Source organism: Brachyistius frenatus, unplaced genomic scaffold (assembly GCF_029030835.1).
Source record: "Brachyistius frenatus isolate BFR_SWC_R1_liver_20210118 unplaced genomic scaffold, ASM2903083v1 Contig_347, whole genome shotgun sequence".
NCBI lineage: Eukaryota > Metazoa > Chordata > Actinopteri > Embiotocidae > Brachyistius > Brachyistius frenatus.
In genome coordinates this window covers 171,624-191,432 of record NW_027210946.1, presented here as the reverse complement: position 1 = coordinate 191,432, position 19,809 = coordinate 171,624, and the positions used below count along the sequence as shown (strand labels likewise).

General features: G+C 41.2%; 3 protein-coding genes across 4 annotated transcripts; 1 reads left to right on the top strand and 2 right to left on the bottom strand.

Moving 5' to 3' along the window:
* Positions 1 to 205: 205 nt before the first annotated feature.
* On the bottom strand, positions 206 to 10,360 carry LOC138636041 (adenylate cyclase type 3-like). The gene is made up of 20 exons (XM_069723842.1): positions 9,199 to 10,360; positions 8,108 to 8,257; positions 7,013 to 7,149; positions 6,809 to 6,920; positions 6,333 to 6,460; positions 5,634 to 5,792; positions 5,382 to 5,541; positions 5,120 to 5,227; positions 4,836 to 4,912; positions 4,468 to 4,629; positions 4,219 to 4,306; positions 3,945 to 4,061; positions 3,022 to 3,293; positions 2,825 to 2,906; positions 2,471 to 2,629; positions 2,083 to 2,229; positions 1,831 to 1,947; positions 1,579 to 1,705; positions 1,380 to 1,504; positions 206 to 1,151 (listed from the first exon to the last, which is right to left on the bottom strand). Exons 1-20 carry the CDS (start codon positions 9,865 to 9,867, stop codon positions 969 to 971), a joined length of 3,279 nt encoding a protein of 1,092 aa, XP_069579943.1. The 5' UTR covers positions 9,868 to 10,360; the 3' UTR covers positions 206 to 968.
* A 185-nt stretch (positions 10,361 to 10,545) lies between these two features.
* On the bottom strand, positions 10,546 to 13,867 carry LOC138636034 (uncharacterized). Of its 2 annotated transcripts, none has more exons than XM_069723835.1 (3): positions 13,858 to 13,867; positions 10,969 to 12,489; positions 10,546 to 10,892 (listed from the first exon to the last, which is right to left on the bottom strand). In XM_069723835.1, the coding sequence occupies exons 1-2, from the start codon at positions 13,859 to 13,861 to the stop codon at positions 11,093 to 11,095; spliced, it is 1,401 nt and encodes a 466-aa protein (XP_069579936.1). In that variant the 5' UTR covers positions 13,862 to 13,867; the 3' UTR covers positions 10,546 to 10,892; positions 10,969 to 11,092. The 2 variants fall into 2 exon arrangements, with proteins under 2 accessions (XP_069579936.1, XP_069579935.1); XM_069723834.1 differs by having other exon boundaries at positions 10,983 to 12,489.
* An 872-nt stretch (positions 13,868 to 14,739) lies between these two features.
* Positions 14,740 to 19,090, top strand: naga (N-acetylgalactosaminidase, alpha). Its single transcript, XM_069723838.1, is given in 10 exon segments — positions 14,740 to 14,916; positions 15,480 to 15,636; positions 16,211 to 16,351; positions 16,857 to 17,068; positions 17,148 to 17,242; positions 17,384 to 17,545; positions 17,688 to 17,885; positions 18,000 to 18,140; positions 18,688 to 18,860; positions 18,862 to 19,090. Coding segments are annotated over 9 exon segments (1,311 nt in total). The 5' UTR covers positions 14,740 to 14,916; positions 15,480 to 15,481; the 3' UTR covers positions 18,896 to 19,090.
* Positions 19,091 to 19,809: the final 719 nt, after the last annotated feature.

The window sequence follows — 19,809 nt, the reverse complement described above, 5'->3', positions numbered from 1 at the left end:
GTAATATGGCCATGCTGAACTAGCTGACTAAGACTGAGCATGGTCTTTTTTTTCACCATATGTATGAATCAATCATTGAATGAAAACATAAATAACTAGGGGCCAAAGAAACTTCCATTGTATTCATAACTATACAGTGCAAATGACCAGTATTGAATGAAACTGAATGACCTTTGCAACGGGAACATAAAGACCATGGCCAGATCAACCGAAGCCATCTGAAACCCTTACCACATGGCAAAACGATCTAAAAAATAAATAAATACTGCAACCATGTTTTATTAACACATTATAATATCATGTATATTTTTTACAAGGTAAAACAACAAAGGAAAGTAAGTCATACAGTGTGTCTGTTTGAAGGTTGTAATTCACATCTACGGTCATGTGGGAAAGTCAGTAGGCCTACATCTCATGGACATCGTTGACTTTTTTTTGACATATTTGGACAAACAAACATTTGATCCTCTTCAATACGGGGCCTACAGATAAACTACAAGAAAATGAGCAACGAAATGACTACAAAATGTCAGTTTTATGTGTCATTCATTTGAGTATATCACCTTTATAGGCACCGTTTCAAAGAGGATCAAACGTTTGCTTGTTAAATACTTTAAAAAAGTCAACAATTCTCAAGCGAAACACCTATTTTTTCATATAACTGTACCACTGTTTGAATCAAGTGCAAAACGATAACATTTTTAATGCAGTTTTTCAGATATTTCAGAATCATATACAACATTACAAAATAGGTTTCTGTTCTTAAATGCTATTTCACCTTTGTAAGAGTCATAAAACGTGTACAGTTGTATTTTGTTGTGTTGGTCTACTTCCATATGTTTTACATAAACTACAGAGCTGATAAAAAAAAATATCAGAGTAAATAAACTATATATGAGAGAAAATGGACCAAAGTTGCCATTCTGCTTCAGTCTGTGTGTTAATGACCTTTCATCAGATGAAAATAATCACGAAAAATTCCCAACTTGGTGTGGAAGTGCAGTGGTCACTGGGCCGCTGTTGCAACTGGGTTTGTCTTTGCCTTTCATGAAAAAGGTTAGCAGCTCTCCCTTTCCTTTGACAAATATAGGCCCTCTTTGGATAAAGCGAAAGCCGTACTCTTTCAGGATGTCGTAGCAGTCCTCCACCACCTGAGGGCAAAGCAGGACGCAACATTTAAAGGAGATGGACAGAATGAAACTTTGAAAGTTTAAAATGGGCAGGAAATAAGACAAAGCAGAGTAAAGATATTCAAGTGTGGTGCATCTGTGGTTTGTCGTGTGTGTGTGTGTGTGTGTGTGTGTGTGTGTGTGTGTGTGTGTGTGTGTGTGTGTGTGTGTGTGTGTGTGTGTGTGTGTGTGTGTGTGTGTGTGTGCTACCTGGATGTTTCCCATTACTCCAGTCGACTCCATTCTGCTGGCCACATTGACTGTGTTACCCCAGATGTCATAGTGAGGTTTACGAGCTCCGATTACTCCAGCTAGAACTCCTCCTTTATTTAGACCTGAAGGGAGTAACAAGCTAACATGAACGGACATGTTCAGACAGACGGGTAAGCATTCGCAGACGCACACTGACCGATTCGTAGCATGAAGTTGTTGAAGGACTGTTTGTTGAGGTTGTTCAGGGTGACTTTCATAGCCAAGGCAAAGTCTGCCAGGTCAGCGAGGTGCTGCCAGCGCTCAATCAGTGACTGATCCTCCAGCTGTGGAAAAACAGTGACAACTTTTACAGTTATTATCATCATCACCATTTGAAGTGCTACTTAGGATAAAACAGTATAGCAGATTGTTATTGATGCACAAGATAGATGCTGTCATAGAATCAGACCTTGCGGTTGCTGTATCCATTAGTGTTGCTTTCCGGTGTGAGGCCTGAGGCTGCCATGTAGGTGCTTCCTATTGTCTTGATCTTAGTAATAAACCGGAACTCATCCCTGTCTAATAACTGGAGGAGAAAGTGGATTTTAATTAGTCTTTCTGCCACGTGTTAAAGGTCATGTATACTATGATGTCACATACAACCAACTGTGCCACCACAGCAGCCCAGTGATCACTGAACTTCCACAGAGCCAGAACCCACGCTGTCAAAGTCGGAGATGATTTCATTGAGAATCCTCAGACACTCGATGCCTCCATTGTTGATACCCTCTTCAGTGTAGAAATCAGAAAAGTTGGGGATGGAGGCAAACATCACACCTATTTCATCATAAGACTGGCTGTACAGCTCCTACAAATGACATGGTTATTTTCTTTGATGCAGCTCAACATCACCATGACAGATCATGAATATGTAATTATGCAATACACCACAAGATGGCACTGATATGCGCTGAATTGCATTGTTATGGGGTGCAAAGGTCATCTTTCTTACTTTAATGATGCAATTAACAAAGGTGGTAAGTTTGACCAACTAGTTTTGAAATGATCCTAAATGACTCTGAATGAACTTGTTGCACGCTCATATGTACCTCGTCTCTCTTCTTCGTGCCCAGGAAGTGTTTGGCCACGTGCTCCGGCAGCATGTTGGTGACCAGCGCTTCGTTCCAGCGTCTCATCTCAAAGACCTTCTCCTTCTGGTCATGCACACCAATCTTCCACAGAAACAGTTTCCTGGACTGATGCTCCAACTACCCACACAATACACACATGCAATATAGACAGAATGAAAGTTAAATCAAGTTTGTGACATATTTCAAGAGAAACAAATCATAAACAATTGACAGCTGTCCTGTTGCAGGAATCTTCTCCTGTGTAGGTGCTGACTTTTAATGCTGAACTTCTGGGTCAGATAAGTATGACATTGTGTGAGTGCAGTGACTCACATGGCGAGCAAAGACATAAAAGCCAATCATCATGACAATAATCATCATGGTCATGAGATACTTGGATGGCACTATGGATGTTCTGAAAACACAAAGCGAGAGACAGCATTAGAGATAACTCATAAAGATCTACCAGCAAAACACCACTCAAAACCTAAAAAGACATTTGTCAATATTCTGTTTTATCTATTTCTCACCTGTAAGAGGCAAACTGTATGTAGTCATAGAGATCATATATGTCCTGCCAGCTGTAGATATTAACGGCCCCCGTTGCTGTGACGACCAGCACCATGAGGCCTAGTTTGATCAGGTGGCTGACCTGCACCAACATGACGGTTGCGATGAGTGACATCACAGCCATGAAGCTGTAGTGCTTTGGATTATCTGCGCAGCCGCGGTCACCGAGTGACTCCAACACGGGGCCAGAGGTGCTGTTGAAGACCCGAAGGGACGGTGGGACACAACTTAACTGCAAGATCGAAAAAGTGGTAAAAACAGGATAAAATAGCTGAAAAATACAAGGCCACAAACATCAGTATTTCAAGCCAATCCACTGAACTGAAAATTCATTCATTCAACAAATTAATATGGCAAATTAATTCAACCTGGCAGAGAAATATAATCCCTCCTGGCACTCATAACATTACATTTAAACTACTCCAAAAATATATAAACAACATGATGAGAATATCCCTGTTACAAGCGCAAAAACAGTAACCATAAAGCGTGACTGTCATCTCGACACGTCAGCTAAGACGGTGAAGTGAATGTTCACTTAAGCATCCTTTGTTCTTGTCAGACCTCAAAGGCAGCAGTGTGTGTAGCAGGCTGCTCCTGTGGGGCTGTGACAAATGAGCCAGCAGGCAGCGAGACAGACAACTAATGGACCCCGCTGGGACCATGTAGTCAGACACATAAAAAGGTAGCGATAGTTTGATGAGGACAAAGTGGAAACACACTAAAGCAGAGACGCACACACACAAGGGTTGGGTGATATATGTAAATCCCAAATGAATTTCCAAGAAACTGACTGTATGTCTTTTCCTTTTGTGACATGCAATACAAATATAAAATAAAAATGTTTATCCACAAACAGTCTTTCAAAGTTTCAAAGTCGTACCATGTCAGCAATCACAGCCATGGTGAGAACAAATATAGCTGCCATGGCCCATGTGTTTCTTGCCCACCGGGTGCGATCAATCCACATTGAGAAAGACACCAGTCTCTTGGAGAACATCTGTGACAAGCAAACAGTTAACACAAAGCAATCAAAACAAATCTTTTATTACATTTCTATATATACTGAATAACTTCCCATCAGTCTTGTGCAACAACTCTAATCAGTACAACCTTGTTAAGAGGGAGAAGTTAAGCGGTATTTTTCGCTTTCTCACCCTAGGAAATATGGCAGCCAGGGAGCACACTGTCAGGATTAGCAACAATAGCTGTCCTATTGCGAGAGTCACATAGTTCACAACCAACCTGGAACAAGAACACACTTCTTCAGTCAACTTCTATCAACTTGCAATAGACAAGTTTTGCCCTTGCAGCACAAATATCTACATAAATGAATTCATAGATGGTCGGAGAGCTTTACAGAAATGTGATTGGTTTTATGTTGCAGGTGTAAATGATACACTCACAGTGGGTCTATGAACACCTCCATTGCTGTGATGAAAAAGAGCACGATCATGCAGCAGCAAAAGGCCGCTCCGCTTCGCTTCTCCTTCTCTGAGGAGTAGTGCTTCTCCAATTTTCCATCCACAAATCGCATTGAAACGGGGTTGATCTGATGATCCTTCATTCTGGTAAAAATGCAAGGGGCATGGCGACAAAGGGGACATAGGAGATAGACTGACTGAGGACATATTTATTTAAAATGCGTATAATTTTATACTTGAGTTATTTTCGAATCAATTCTTAGGTCACCTCAGCCACGTTTTATAATCTAATTTGCACATTTAATCCTTAAAGTCATCCTGCTCTGCTCCTCTTTTTTCTGTTTTCTTACATTTGATTAGTCTCTCTCTCCAGCAGCTCCTGCTGCAGTCGTCTGTTGATCACTTGTTCTTCAACCATCTTATTCCTCTGAGGTTGGAGGCAACAAAAGAGAGGTCAGATAAGGATCGCATTACAAAGTGCACGTGTGACTTTTCTATATTTAGAAAAATGTCTGTTTGTTTTATGTCAGACAATTATACATATGTGTTTTCTGTGTGTAGTACTCATGTCTTTGAAGCCAACATTTACTTTGAACTCAGGTTTATGACAATGAATGCATTTATCTTTATTAACCTCCTGCTTGGACTCAGTGGGCGTGGACTGGTGTGAGACTGTGTTCCCATTGGTTGCGGTAGTGTTGATCAACTGGTGTGAATTTCTGTTGGTCAGTGTGCCCGGTGTCTGAGGGAGTAGAAGCAGGAAAAACATCTGTTAACATTAATGTGTTAAATAATTCCATATTTTTCTATAAAAAGGGAAATGCTTTTTATTTTATGGACTTTTGATGTGATAAATTCTAAAATCGAAATTGTCCTTAAAGGCACAAACCACTTACATTTCTATTGATCCCATTTGATGCCTGCTTAGGCACTATAACCAAGTAAGTGTCAATGCCTTTCTCCAGCAGGTACTCGCATCTCTCTCCTCCACTCCCCGGCTCCAGTTCAAATTCTCCATGCAAACTGTCCTTGGTGGTCTGAGAAATATGCACTTTCCTGTGTAGCACACATATATGATTAAATAAAATATATAAAAGAATTGCATTGATCTCTGTGACAGGCAGTAAGCGACAATGCTCTTTTCCTACCCAGGAATCCCTCCAGATTCCATCTTATTGGCCACAGAGACATCTGTGGACCAAACGTCAAACTGCCAGCGCTTTTGCCCGAGGACTCCTCCCAGCACGGTGCCTGTGTGAACACCTACGCGCATATCCACCTCAGTTTTTGTCTTTTCCCGCACATACCTGGACCAAGAGGAAAAACAGGGGATGTCCATTTTTCACCCTGAATAATCAAACAATCTCTCTGTCTTCCTCCTTATTCTTTACATATACAACTTTATTATTCTACTTCCCCCTAATACATAGATTTTTTTTAAATTGATGGATTTATTGCTGACTGTTTTCCTACTTTCCTTGTGTAATCTTCAGCTCTCTCTTTAATGTAAACCCTTGGTTCCTTATATCCAACTTAAAGGTCCAGTGTACCTTAGAATGTCTCCTTTATATCTACATAGGGAGCATAGGGAGCAGGTCTTCTTCCATGGAGCGCACTATGTTTCTACAATAGCTCAGCAGGGACAAACCAAGGGAAGGGGAGGATGGCTGGACCACTAGATGCCACTAAATCCTACATGCTGCTCCATTAAATAAACCAAATGGCTATGCCCCACTCTTTATGTTATCAGTGTGATATCACCAGTATCAGTGTGTGCTTATTTGGGAGTTCAAGCTATCTTTATGTCTTGCAATTTTCTGAACTGGAAAAGTAACGTCACTACTTACGAAATGGCTTCTACCATCGCAAGGCCCATCATTATGGAGCAGGCAGCATGATCGTCTCTGAAGTCAGGAAGACCACAGATGCAATAGTAACAGTCTCCGAGAATCTTAATCCTCAGCTGGTGATGTTCCTGTAAAATGAGTCCAGAGGATTTTAATTAAGTGTAGCAAAACCAAACTTTGGCTATATTTCTGATTTGAAGAGTTCATTTTATAAATGTTTTCACAAGTACTGTCATTATATAAGATGTAGTTAGTACAGCTAAGATTTTATGTAGAAAGCACGATCAATAATATGTCAAATACAATGCAATGGTATTGATTAAACCATCCAACAGTATAGAAATTAGAGAAAATTCGCTTTACTTTTTTAATTGCAACCTAAATAATAATGCATCAACATTAATAATGTAATGATAATATGCACAATCATAATACACTCACAAAGAGAGAGGGAATCACTCACTGCTGATACTCACTGCGGCCAGTTTATCGAAGCGGGCAAACAGCTCATTAAGCAGCTTTACGAGCTCCTGGGCACTGCAGGCTGAGGACAGCTGGGTGAAGCCCACAATGTCAGCAAACAGGATACTGAAAAAAAAGCGCAGTGGAAACACAACATGTTAAAACTCTCTAAGTAATGACTGTCACGACTCTGAGCGGTTCAGTTTGATGATCCTGACCTGACGTTTTCATGGCGGTACATGTACATGGTGTTGAACTGCTGCTGCTGTACTTCCGTCTGATTGGCCTGGTTCTTCATGCCCTGCAGCATCTCATCAGCGATATGTTTTGGCAGGATGGACAGCAATAGTTCCTCCTGCGTGGAGAGAGAGTTGAAGGAAAGTGTGAGTTTTGCCATCAGTTCAGTTATGATAGACACATCAAAGAATAAATTATCCCTGTGTGTGCAGAGCATGTCAAACTAGATCCTGTCACCTGGTTTTTGGTCTTCTTCCAAATCCCCCCACTGAAAAAGCACTTTGGGACTTCTCTCTCTGCTCTCCTTTTTCTCTCTGTCTCTCTGTCTACCCACACATCCTTCACTTTTCACCATCTTTTCCACCCCTCTTTAAACAATTCTCGAGAGTCTGCTGTCTTTGTTTGGCAAATAGTCACATTCAGGCGTGACAGAGGCTCAAATAAAAGAATTAAATGAAGAAAATCAGGCTTGGTGACTAACTTGTAACTGTGAATTAGCATCACTTTTCAAACTGTGAAGGAGAGCTACAGTATGCAACTTCACCCTTTTAGTTTATTGAGTTGCACACCGTGTTTAACTGTGACAAAGTTAAGATGAATATTATCAACTGCTTGAGCCCAAACAGTTTCTTATTTTTCACTCCTTCAATCCAAAGCCCACATAACACAATAAACTTAACCAGATGAACATCAATGTAACTGAAAAAGGAATAGAAATAGCAAAGGATATGAAATAGTAAGTGTAATAAAGGGGATAATCAGATCTTTTTGTAGTTGCTTTGAAAAATACCAAACCATGTCTTCAAACAAATTGAGCAATGTATGTGTTGGTTGTCACAGAGCTAAGGTGCCCTTATTGTGCGAGGTCCCTGACGGTTGCTGGTGAAAACAACGGTCTCTCTAATCAACCTATTAGCCCCGAGCAGAGCAAAACACTTCGTAATTAGGCAGCACAGTGTTCTACCTCACAGATCTGCGTGTGTTTGTGCATGTGCGTGCTTACCAAAAAAAAAAAAAATATGTAGAGGCCTATCTTTGTGTGTATGTGTGTGACCCCCCCTCCCCCCAACACTTACCTGCTGTGTACTCTGCTCCTCCAGTGTCATTTTAACCTCTAGCGACTGACGTGCTTCCAGAAATGCTGTCCTGTACTTCCTGTCTGCCATGTAGTACGACATCACACCCATAAGGGCCGTACACAGGTACAGCATCACGTTGGCAAAGAGCTGAAGAGAGGAAGAGAGGGTCTGTGGTTTTGTGTGTGGGGTCACTTCCTAATCCATGTTCATAGTGCTCAGTTCAGCCAGTGGATTGGTTGCTGCTGTCAACTGTGTGGAAAAAGACTTTTAACCTTGTGAAACGCTCAGATCTTAAATAAAATGTAGTTTCTAAGTTAATCAGCTGGACTCAAAGTGTGTTATATTGCTCCTTTTTCTGCCACATCATGTGTTTAGTACCACAAAATGAAGGGAATGACTAGGGTAATTACAGTAATTAATAATTCATTTCAGTAAGTTAAATACACTGAAAATGCAAGCTTTCATCATATTATAAGGATACTATGAGAGCACATTTAATTTGGTGACCATTTGTGACAAAATTGTGTTCATAAGGAAACTCAGTTGCGTGCACAAAATCAAAGAATGAAAGATTATTTAAATGCAAAAATGAGTTCTGAAATTAATTCATCTGTGTCCAAAAAAAAAAAAAAAATCCAACATAAGGCCAGAAGCCTACATCTTCATCTGTCTCTCACACCTCCACTTGGGTGGTTGTATTATTCCCTGAAACAGTGGGTGGTTCCCAGCCTCTTTGACCTTTAACCCCTTTACATGAAGCCATGTGAGACCCATTGTCAGAGGTTTGTCTGTGTGCATGAATGCACTTTTACTGAAGGCAAAGTTTTCATACTAGACTGATGAGGTGACTGTATGGTGTAGTAAAAAGAAAAAAAAGAAGAATTGATTGATTTGAGTGATACACTGTATCCAGATATCTAGATATCTTGGGTTGAGAACTATTTCCCTAAACTGTGACATGGTCGATTCAACCCCACAACTGTGATTATTTTCTTTTCGGAGACATCATGAACTAATAAAGGAACTATTTAACTCTTTTCAGTTGCAGGTTCATTGTTGTTTGTAACTTGACTGATGGCTATATTTACCTGTCTCACCAGCATGGGCCCCTGCAGGTTATCCTCAAACCTCTGAGCCACAGACAACCCCAGAACCAGGGTGTGTATCGCGCATGAGAGGGCAGTGAGCAGCAGGAGGGACACCAGGTTCAGTGGCAGAGTCAGGAAGCTGGAGAAACTGAAGAAAGCCTGCCAGCCCACAGAGTCACTTGCTTGGGGGAACCGCTCGTAGTTCAATCCCATGTAACATAAAACATGAACTGCGACCATCAGCCACAGCATGTAGGGCACTGCTCCGCGGGAGACAGGTGATGCAGGGAGCTTCTGGAACCACACCAACAGGTACAGCACGATGTCCGCAGCCAACCCCACAGCTGCCACCACCACCATCGCCAGTTTATCCGCAGTATACACTACCGCACACATGATGATGACGAAGCTGTTGAAAAGAGCGGCGAATATCACTAACACCAGCAGGTTCTCCTGTCTCTGCCGGCGGAAGTAGCTCTGGTAAAGCCTCTCCAGAGACTCGGGCGTAAAGGTGAGGCGCACCGCACGCGGCAGGCAGCTGCAGCCGCTGGACTGGGGTACCGTCACTTCACGTGTCCGACCCGGATCACTGGGAACCTGCACGGAATACTCCGCAGAGTACTCTGCAGACTGCTCCGTGTCTGTTGCATAGACCCGGTTCAAAGACATGCTGGTTTATTGAAGATAATCCCTTTGGTTAATGTAATACTGTATTAGAACACAAATCCATGATGTGCCCAGAATGCCAAAATCCATGGAAAAGTTGTGATGTGTCCCATTGTGCTCCTTTTGGATATAATTACATTATCAGACCTTTAGTAGTGCAACAGATTCTTCCAAACGAGACAAAAATATTTAATTGCGGGGAATATTTCCATTCCAGGACAGCAAATGACACTGAAACTCAGTTCCAATTAGTTTTACCACATATCCACCATGAAAAGTCTCTTACCTTTTAATTTATTATCATTTTCTTTATGTATTTATAGTGCCAAAAACTCTTTAAAAAAAAAGAAGCTAATTCTTAGAGGCTCTTGTATCCAGGCTGTTTGAGTGAAAAAAACCTCCTGCCGCTGAAGTCCTGTTTTCTGCCATAGCAGACTGGAGCCACATGTGATAATCCTTTTGAACATGTGATCTCCTCAGACAGGGTAATATATCTCCAGGACACCGTATTTTGATGTGTAAATCCGTATTACTTTTAATCATAGTGAGGTCTACAAAACAGGATCAGTTCTAAGATGCTCTTCTGCCTTCTGATCTTTCTCCTCCCACCCCCCTCCTCCCTTTTCTAAACAGCAAATCCTCTGTTACTGTTGCTAAGATGAAACCAAAGTAACTGCCAGCCTGCAGCCATGTCTTGGGAGCTGTGGTGATGACAGTGTGAAGAGCTGACTAAAAGGGGAAAAAAAGGAGGATCATCATTTTTTTTTTAATTCATTCTCCAGTGTTTTACAGTCATTTTCACACAGAGAAAATAAGGTATTAATATTTCAGTGAATAAAAACATTAGGTTTCATCTCTTTTAATCAAAACAGATGGCCTCAATAATGCTAGTTTATGACAGAACTGTCACTTTTGATCAATAACTGTTTATGTGTAAAATCACGTAATAAACTAAATTTAATCTGATCATAAATCATGGCATAACGTTTTATGTCTGCATAGACAGTAATGTAAGCACATCTGTTTACCTACACACACACACACACACACACACACACACACACACACACACACACACACACACACACACACACACACACACACACACACACACACACACACACACACACACACACACACACACACACACACGCAAATGATATCTTCTCTTTAGCTCAGAGTGTTTCGCCTTGTTCGACTTCATTAGTGACCAGCAGCTTAAGTAAACTCAGTCTCTGTGTGAATTTGTTGTTGTTGTTGTTGTTGATTTTCCAATCATGCCACTCAGCACACTTCCCAAAGCCAACAATATGGCCACCAGAACTCCCACAGTCCCCAGTCTGCCCAGAGCTGCAGTGCCTAACACTGCAGCCCCAAGCACCCCGGCTCCAATAGGTGCTGCTGCTGCGGTGACCGTCTCCATGCCGATTCCTTTAATTAGCTCTGTCCCCGTGAGAAGGCCCTTTTGCAGGTTCACCTGAGTGTGGAATGGGCTCTTTGGTGCACCAAGGACAAATGCCCCTACTGCAACAAGGGTGACCGTGAGAAGTTCTGACGTCGTCAACAGAGTTGCTTTCAGTGCTGGTCCTTTCATGGCCACAAGTGCACCGATAGCGACCGAACCTAAAACTGCGAGAGTTGAATTCCGAGACCCAAATGAATGTTTTGCTGCAACACTTGCGGCTCCGAGTGACACCCCTGCAGCTGTAGCTGCCCCTAAGGCACCTCCTGTGCTGCTTTGGGCCCCTAGAGAAGAGCTCCATTGCAGAATGGCTCTTAAGGCCACTAAGGTTATTATGGCAGCTCCCACGGTTACTTTTCCGGCCACCTCTGGCCCCAGTCCGACCATGGTAACTGTTCCCAGGCCAGCTCCGAGCAGCCCTGCAGACAGAAACGCCACCCACAGGACTGACTTCAGCACCAAAACCACCTCTGCCTCTGACCCATCTCCTGCATCACTGGCGCCTAAACCTATAAAAAATCCCAGAATCCCCACAAAAACGGAGTAAAAGAAGATCCTCTCCAACAGTTTGCACCCGGTTTCAGATTTAGGCCTTTGAGTCAGTGTCTGTTTCAGGGTTGTTCGAAGGGCACAGAGGACAGAGATGGTCAGTCCCATGCTGAAGAATCCAACTATGGCACCCATACGTCCATATACAACACTGAGGTATAGAGTGGTGAAGATGATTAACAGAGCTGTGGTCATGTCGTTAATATTGGAGTAGGAGTAGACAGCAAGGACCAGAACGCCTTGAGCTGCCATGTAGATCCATGGTGGAAGGATACCTGCAAACACTCCAGTGGTGACAGCACCCACCACAACAGAGGTTCCTGCTGTGACCTCTGTTAACCACGGCAACCCAAATCCAACTTTAGTCAACAGCTTCATCACCATGGCAGCGAGGAGGAAACCACTTCCAAGAGTTAGAAGCACTAAGGTGAACACCAGGCATGCTGTCACTACCGCTACGCCCGTGGAACCGGTCCGTCCAGCAGAAAGATTTGCAGCAGTCAGCAGGAAGTCATCTGCAGTTAGAACGGGGTCAACTGCAAATAATGCGGCTTGTCCAAACACAAATCCAGATGCCGTACTTCCAAGAATCGTCCTCACCACACCAGAAACTCCTAAAGACATGAAGATTTAAGTCAAGTATTTTTTTTATATTTACCACTGGTGAAAGAAATGTACAATTACTGAAGCACTGCACTAAAATGGGCACATCGCCAAAAATAAAACATTCAGTAGATTATTCATGGTGACAGTACAATTGATTTTTTTTTAAACAAGCCAAGATTAGCCTGATGATGTCATTACTGTTATCTCATCTTGGGCTTGTAGACCACACACCTTTTTTGAGGGTGTTTCATGCCTTTATTAGCAAGTTTAAAGACACAAAATAAGTGGAAAGGGGGATCAAACTTAATCTTCAATATCATTTTTAATTTCTTTAAAAATGTCCTTGCACTGCAATGTAGATTTTTCACTCTTTATACTTTATTTATTGACTTTTTCCTGCCCTTCATGAAGCAGTTATAATGCTGATTGTTGTAAATGCTATATATAAAAACATATTTTTTATACGAGTGGCCTACATGGTGTAGCCTACTGCAGCTAAAAGTGAATTTCCATTTGTTCTTCTTTATATTTCTTATCCTTTACATTTCAGGTGCAACGTTCTCTTTACCATGTTTGTCTGACAGATATAATTCCTCTTTACTTTGTACATTAATGTTTTTCAAACCCTTTTTTTACGATTATAAGATGTGATGCCATGTTGTATATCAGGCTATTTAACCATATATAAAGTACATAAAATGAGCTGCATCTCTGCCAACAACAATAAAATTAGGCTTAAATGTAGGCTGATACATGGATAATGATACAAAAATATTTAGAGTAATACCATCTCTGAAAGTTGGCATTCTGTATTAGGAACACTTTAACTCTTAATGTGTTTTTAGACAATATAAGTGTAATTTTTATTACATTTAAATTTTGAATAAAGCACTTTTATTTTGAATGGGCTACTTTTCTACTGTGGCACTAATAGTTTTACAGTAGTTTAAAGAATTAAAATACTTCCCCCACTTCTTGAGTTCAGACTGTTTTGAACATGCAGTGAACTGCTCCTGTCACTTTAAGAAGAAAATGAAAGTCCTGACGGGCTCCATGCTGAAACTTAAAACCAGGAAGCCTGTCTAAACTATGAAAAAACAACAAACATTTCAACAGACCATTTTACTACCATAAAACCTTACAACAGTACGACTGATGCTCTGCACAAATCGTTTTTTAATGCTCTGTCCGTACTCTGGTTAATTTTAGTTCTCACCAAAGCAACTATGTGACATGACTGCAGTTTTCAGAGCCATTTCAAATTTAAGTTTCCGTCCATCATTTGACAGCAGCTGCATGGATATCTGATATTTTGTTAAAAAAAAAAGAAAGATCTGTAGCCATTTTTTTGCAATTTATTCCTTAAGTCACCTTACCCATGCTTGTTTCCGCCATAGCTTCCTGTGCAATGACTGAGAGCTTAAGCTCCACCTGCTATGATTTCACATTTACGGAAGTGGGCAGAGCAAGAAAGAAAGAAAGCAAGAAAGAAAGAAAGAAAAAACAAACAAACAAACAAAATGTGTGACCTATTCCGTATAATATCCCTTTTCACTGATCCTTGACTGCTTTCACAGTTAATACAGCATAAAACATATTTTAAAGTTAAATCCATTGATACAGGTTTTTTTTTGTTTTTTGTTTTTTTTTTCCTATTGAGAGGAAAGTTCATCTCCCTGGAAAATATGAGGACCCAAACATTTCAAACATGTATTATCTTTTCATGTTTTGTTGCATCTCAGTCAGCTGACAGCTCACATATTACATCTTCATTACCACAACATACATTAGAAAATATAAACTATTTTAATGCATTATTATTATTTTTTTATTGTTTTTAAATTTGGTTATACAGTACATTCACCTGGTTAATGATTATTTCAGGTTATATCACAAGTGGGACTAACTCATTTGCAGTGGTTTAAAATAGAAAATTGCAGAGTTTTTGTGGTGTAAGTACGCCTCCTGTTGGACGTGTATGGTTTTGCTGTGCTCTGTTTTTGGCTTGGTCAGTTCCTTTCAATCAAATAAAAAAAATACTAAAAGTAAAAATTGACCAAAAAAAATGCAGAAAGTGGCCTCAACTTTTTATTTTTAGGGAATTTATTTGCAGAGACAAAGGAGGGGACAGAAGGAAGTGAAGGGGGGTAAAAACAGAACAGAAATGAAACGCGGCCCGGGTTCCTCCCCCTACAGCTTCCGGCTATGTAGTCAGCTGATAGCGCTCCTATGTCAGGTGACTGCCACTTCCTTTTACATAGCAGCAGCCCTCTTTACTCAGTGCACTTCCTTATAGGAGGTCAAAGAGGAGTTAACGCAGACAGCGGAGCGACGATAAGAGCAGACTTGGACAGACTTGGACTTGGAAAGGCTGCAACGTTTCATCCGTCACCTTCGTTCAGCTTCCTATTACAGAGAGCTGTCGCTGGACCTCAGTAAGTTGGTCTTTTCACCGTGTTCAGTTTGCATGATCGCATGGCTGTCAAACCTTTTTTTTTTTTTTTTTTTTTTTTTACTCTAAACGCTTTGTTATAGTGTAAAAAAAAAGAAAAGAAACGAAAATACAGTTTATTTTGACAAATTTAATGTCTGTTTATAATACAAAAAGCTACATTGTAGTGCCTGGCATTAACCTACATATTGTAGTGATAATTCATGTATTGCATTTCCACAGTTATCTATATTTAACTCGAACTCCTTCACAATAAGCCCTGGAGTTCGGTTTAGTCAGATGACAGTTTGAGGTTGGTCAATGGGAGAAGTCACCTGGCAGGTTGCTGCAACCAGTCAGGTGACACGCAGCAGTATTTACAAGGTGACTGTAAAGAAAACCCCCCACATAAGTAAAGGTGTAGGTAGTTTAGCGGTGTGTTTTGCAGGTAATCAATCCTCCCCATTAAGTCTTGTGACTGGATTTTGTGCTAATATGCAATATCATCTAACACACAGTACTGACATTTGATTTAACTTGATGGTTTCTTTTTTTTTTACCCTGTAGGGATGCATTTGGCGGTGCTTGTTTTGACGTCTGTGCTGTCCGTGACCACCTTTGCCCTCGACAATGGACTGATGAGGACCCCTCCCATGGGCTGGATGGCATGGGAACGATTCCGCTGCGACATTGACTGTGAAAACGACACCAAGAACTGCATCAGGCAAGACAAACATCATATGAATATTACACTCTTTGATGTCACACAAGCTCTCTTAAAAAGTAGCAGGGCTGCCACTTCTTATTCGAAATTCAAATATTCGTTTGACCGTAATTGCACTCGAACTAAAATGACCCGTTCAATTTACAATTTACAGTCTATATAGGCTGTTTGAAGTAGGGGATTACGAGGGTGGATCAATAACTTCTGAGACTTCTTCTGTTGTGCACCAACGAGGCGCAGCACCATAACGTGCATGGAGCAGGAGGAAAGTATAACCCTATAATGACCTGATCCTGGGTGACCAATTCAAAATGGTGGTGTTTGAATAAATTCAGACAAATGTGTGTCCTTTTACATTCTTTTGAATTTATTTTGGGGAAAAAGTGACAGTCCTAAAATGTAGGTATTAAATACAGCAAGAATGGACGTAAAATATTAATAATGCACAGTCAGAAATACTATTATATGATACACAGTAGAAGCAGCAATCGTAAAAAGGACACAACATCCTACAATTATGTGCAATTGAATATCTTATTCTGAATAATGTGAAATGTTGCTGTTCTGCTTCCAGTGAGAATCTCTTCATGGACATGGCAGACAGACTCTTCGAGGACGGCTGGAGGGAACTTGGCTACGTCTACGTCAACATCGATGACTGCTGGTCCTCCATGGAGAGAGACAAGCAGGGTCGACTGCAGTCTGACCCTAAGAGGTAGAGTACATACAGTACGCTGACACACACACACACACACACACACACACACACACACACACACACACACACACACACACACACACACACACACACACACACACACACACACACACACACACACACACACACACACAGAAGTTGTTGTGATTACTCAGTGCAAACACTTATCTCTAGCTGAGCCTTGCTGTAGTTTTATTATATGCTGTATCAGCATAAAGTATGATAAAGACAATGACCTTTTAACTCCCTGGAAGATGAAATTTTGGGAATATAAATATTGTACACTACATTAAAAACCTCACTGTTATCATCCCAACAAAAACAACTGTAGGCTTTTCTGATCTTCACTGTTTTTATGAGTTTCTCTGCTGCATGCTGTATGATGGGACTGTTTTAATCAACATTCAGTGTGTAGAAAAACTTGTATTAAACAATTATTACACCCCTATGTTTTCTGATATTTCTCAATGTTTGTTTGGGTTTGACATTATAACCTTATCAGGTTTCCGGGAGGAATCCATAAACTGGCACGCTACCTGCACGACAGGGGCCTCAAGCTGGGCATCTACGGGGACATGGGCACACACACCTGTGGGGGCTACCCCGGCACCACGCTGGACAAGATCGAAATAGATGCTCAGACGTTCGCTGACTGGGAGGTGGATATGTTTAAATTTGACGGCTGCTACTCCAATGCCGCAGAGCAGGCGAAGGGTAAGAACACCAGAGGTTACTTTGACACGGTGTATTATTGAGTTGTAGCTGATTTGAGTTTGGGTCGTGTCCTTGACAGGTTACCCTCTCATGTCAAAGGCTTTAAATGCTACAGGCCGTCCCATTGGGTACTCCTGCAGCTGGCCCGCCTACCAGGGCGGCCTGCCACCAAAGGTACAATCAGCACCTGAGAATTTAGGCTTTATTTTTTGTCATTGGAAATATTTAAATTTATTTAGAATTATATTTTAATACTTTAAATCCACGGTTTACAGTTTTACTTTTCCCCCACACAACACTGATTTATATTTTCAGGTAAATTACACCCAGCTGGGCCAGATCTGCAACTTGTGGCGTAACTATGGTGACATCCAGGACTCTTGGGATAGTGTGCTGAACATTGTCGACTGGTTCTTTGAAAACCAGGATGTCCTGATACTTGCAGCAGGACCTGGAAGGTGGAACGACCCTGATATGGTTTGTTTAACTAACAGAATGTATTTATCTGAATTACCTTGAGATACTTAATTTGTTCCTTTCCCTCATAGGTTAGTATGAAGGTATGAAGGTCGGTTATTTAATTTCATCCTTCATGACTGTGTAATTTTGACCTGCACAGCTGATTGTTGGGGACTTCGGCCTCAGCATGGACCAGTCTCGTGCTCAGATGGCTCTGTGGGCGATTATGGCTGCTCCTCTTCTCATGTCCAACGACCTGCGCACCATCAGCAGCGGCGCCCGCAGCATCCTGCAGAACAAGATGGCCATCAGCATCAACCAGGACGTCCTGGGCATCCAGGGAAGACGCATCGTCAAGGTGAAGCGCTCATGCGTGGATCTCGCTGCTTCTTGCCAGTGATCGAGATAAACATTTCTCTGTTATGTCTTGGTGTCTTTTATTCACATTTTCTCCTCCGTTTCTGTCTGCCAGGAGAAGAGTGGCATTGATGTGTTTTGGCGCCCCCTGTCAGAAGATGCCAGTGCTTTAGTGTTCTTCAGCCGTCGTCATGACATGCCCTATCGCTACCAGACATCCCTCCACAAACTCAACTACACCGCAGGCATCTACAAGGTATGTCTTTACAAGTCTTCTTCACACAGGAAGAAAAATATATCATCTCTGGTACGTGTACGCTAGTCGCACATCAAAAGAACACTATATGTACTGTCCATTTTTTGATTGGCTTTCTCGTTTTTCACCCAATAGAACACGTGAACATTATTGGTTCATCCCTTTTTCTTAAACAGTGTGAGGCTCATCTAAAATGCACTTTCAGAGCTCTTGTAGAGTCCGGCTGATTTGAGGAAGGGTCAGCACCATATTGGCATACTAGGGTGGTCGTAATGTTTGGGCTAATCAGCATGTAAATAAACAGTAAACTGCTCTAAAGCTACACTGAGGCATTATTACGTCATGTTTAAAAACAAAAAAAAAAGTCTTTAGAAACAGTTTTTATTCATTCTTTGTCCCTTGTTGCTGTTTGACCTCATTTGGTAAATAATATCTCGATGTCAACCAGACTACCCAACAAACTGAAGTTGAATTCAGTAAATGATTAGTTCTTTTGCCGAACTACTTCGACCAGTTTACCTCCTGTTTTCCGTCTTCACCTCTGTAGATCCGTGACGTCTTCACCGACAAGATCATGGTGATGAAACAGTCCACGGACTTTGTCGTGTCAGTGAACCCAACAGGTGTGGTCATGTGGTATGTGTCTGCACCTGCCAAACTAAACCTCCAGCAGTACTATAAAGGTGGCAAACTGCTGGGATCTGCCTATGATGATGATGATGAAGGAAAAGTTCATTCCTCGTGTCTTCCTCTGATTGAACTTAATTTTATAATCCCATTTTTGTTTCTGCCTCAATGGCAGTGTTTTTTTTTAAAGGAGTTAAAGGATTGATTTGAAGGGCACCTTGTCTGGTGTTCAAAGGACTTATTTCTGTACTTCACATTTTTAAAGTGCCTATTCAAAGTAATGAAATTACTGTGCGCTCAGGGATAAACATTCTGCATCTCTACATGTCACCAATCTGTTAATCTGCAACCTCTTATTGTCTGTGGTCCTTCTGTCAAATCATACATTCAACTGAAAGTGATTAGAGCACACCAGTTTCTCTATTTAGAGCATGAGAGCTAATTATTTCATCTGCCAAAACTAACCCAAGATCAGCACTATTTCTCATGAAGTCTCCACTACACTATTAAAACATTTCTTTTAAGGAAAAAGGATAGTCTTAAATCTTAAAATAAAGCTCAATAAAAGGGTGATAAATGCTACTGCATGCTAGTTTTTCTGAGTTCATATTGAAATTCTGCTCTAGTAAAGGATAAATGTCTTAGTCTGTCAAAGGTCTGGATGTTGCACTGGTCAGGGAAACTATTCAAAACATGAAATTAAGAGTTTTTATTAGGAATGATTCCATGAATTATGTGTTTTTTGCAAAACTTTGTATTTCATTGTGTTTGGATTGATTTAAATCCAGCAGTCGTCATTAAATGATGGGACCCCACAATCCAGAATTATGCCATCAGATGGAAAATGCTGTTTTGGGATCACTTTAGTTGTTGATGATTACGCAACATGTAATCACTGATTACATGCTGTGTACTGCATTAACAGAAAAATAAGAGCTTTACTGGAGTGGCCTTAACCCAAAAACCTGGCAACAGCGGCTCCTGAGAAGAATCCTGTTGAGTCTACTTCAGAGACAGCTGAGGTGCATAGAGTTCATACACA

Excerpts from the sequence above, each read along its gene's own strand:
- LOC138636041 (XM_069723842.1), bottom strand. The coding sequence starts at position 9,867 with ATGTCTTTGAACCGGGTCTATGCAACAGACACGGAGCAGTCTGCAGAG. Across the intron at positions 6,921-7,012 it reads TACCGCCATGAAAACGTCAG|TATCCTGTTTGCTGACATTG; the intron begins GTCAGGATCATC and ends CTTTTTTTTCAG. Across the intron at positions 2,230-2,470 it reads GCACGAAGAAGAGAGACGAG|GAGCTGTACAGCCAGTCTTA; the intron begins GTACATATGAGC and ends TGTCATTTGTAG.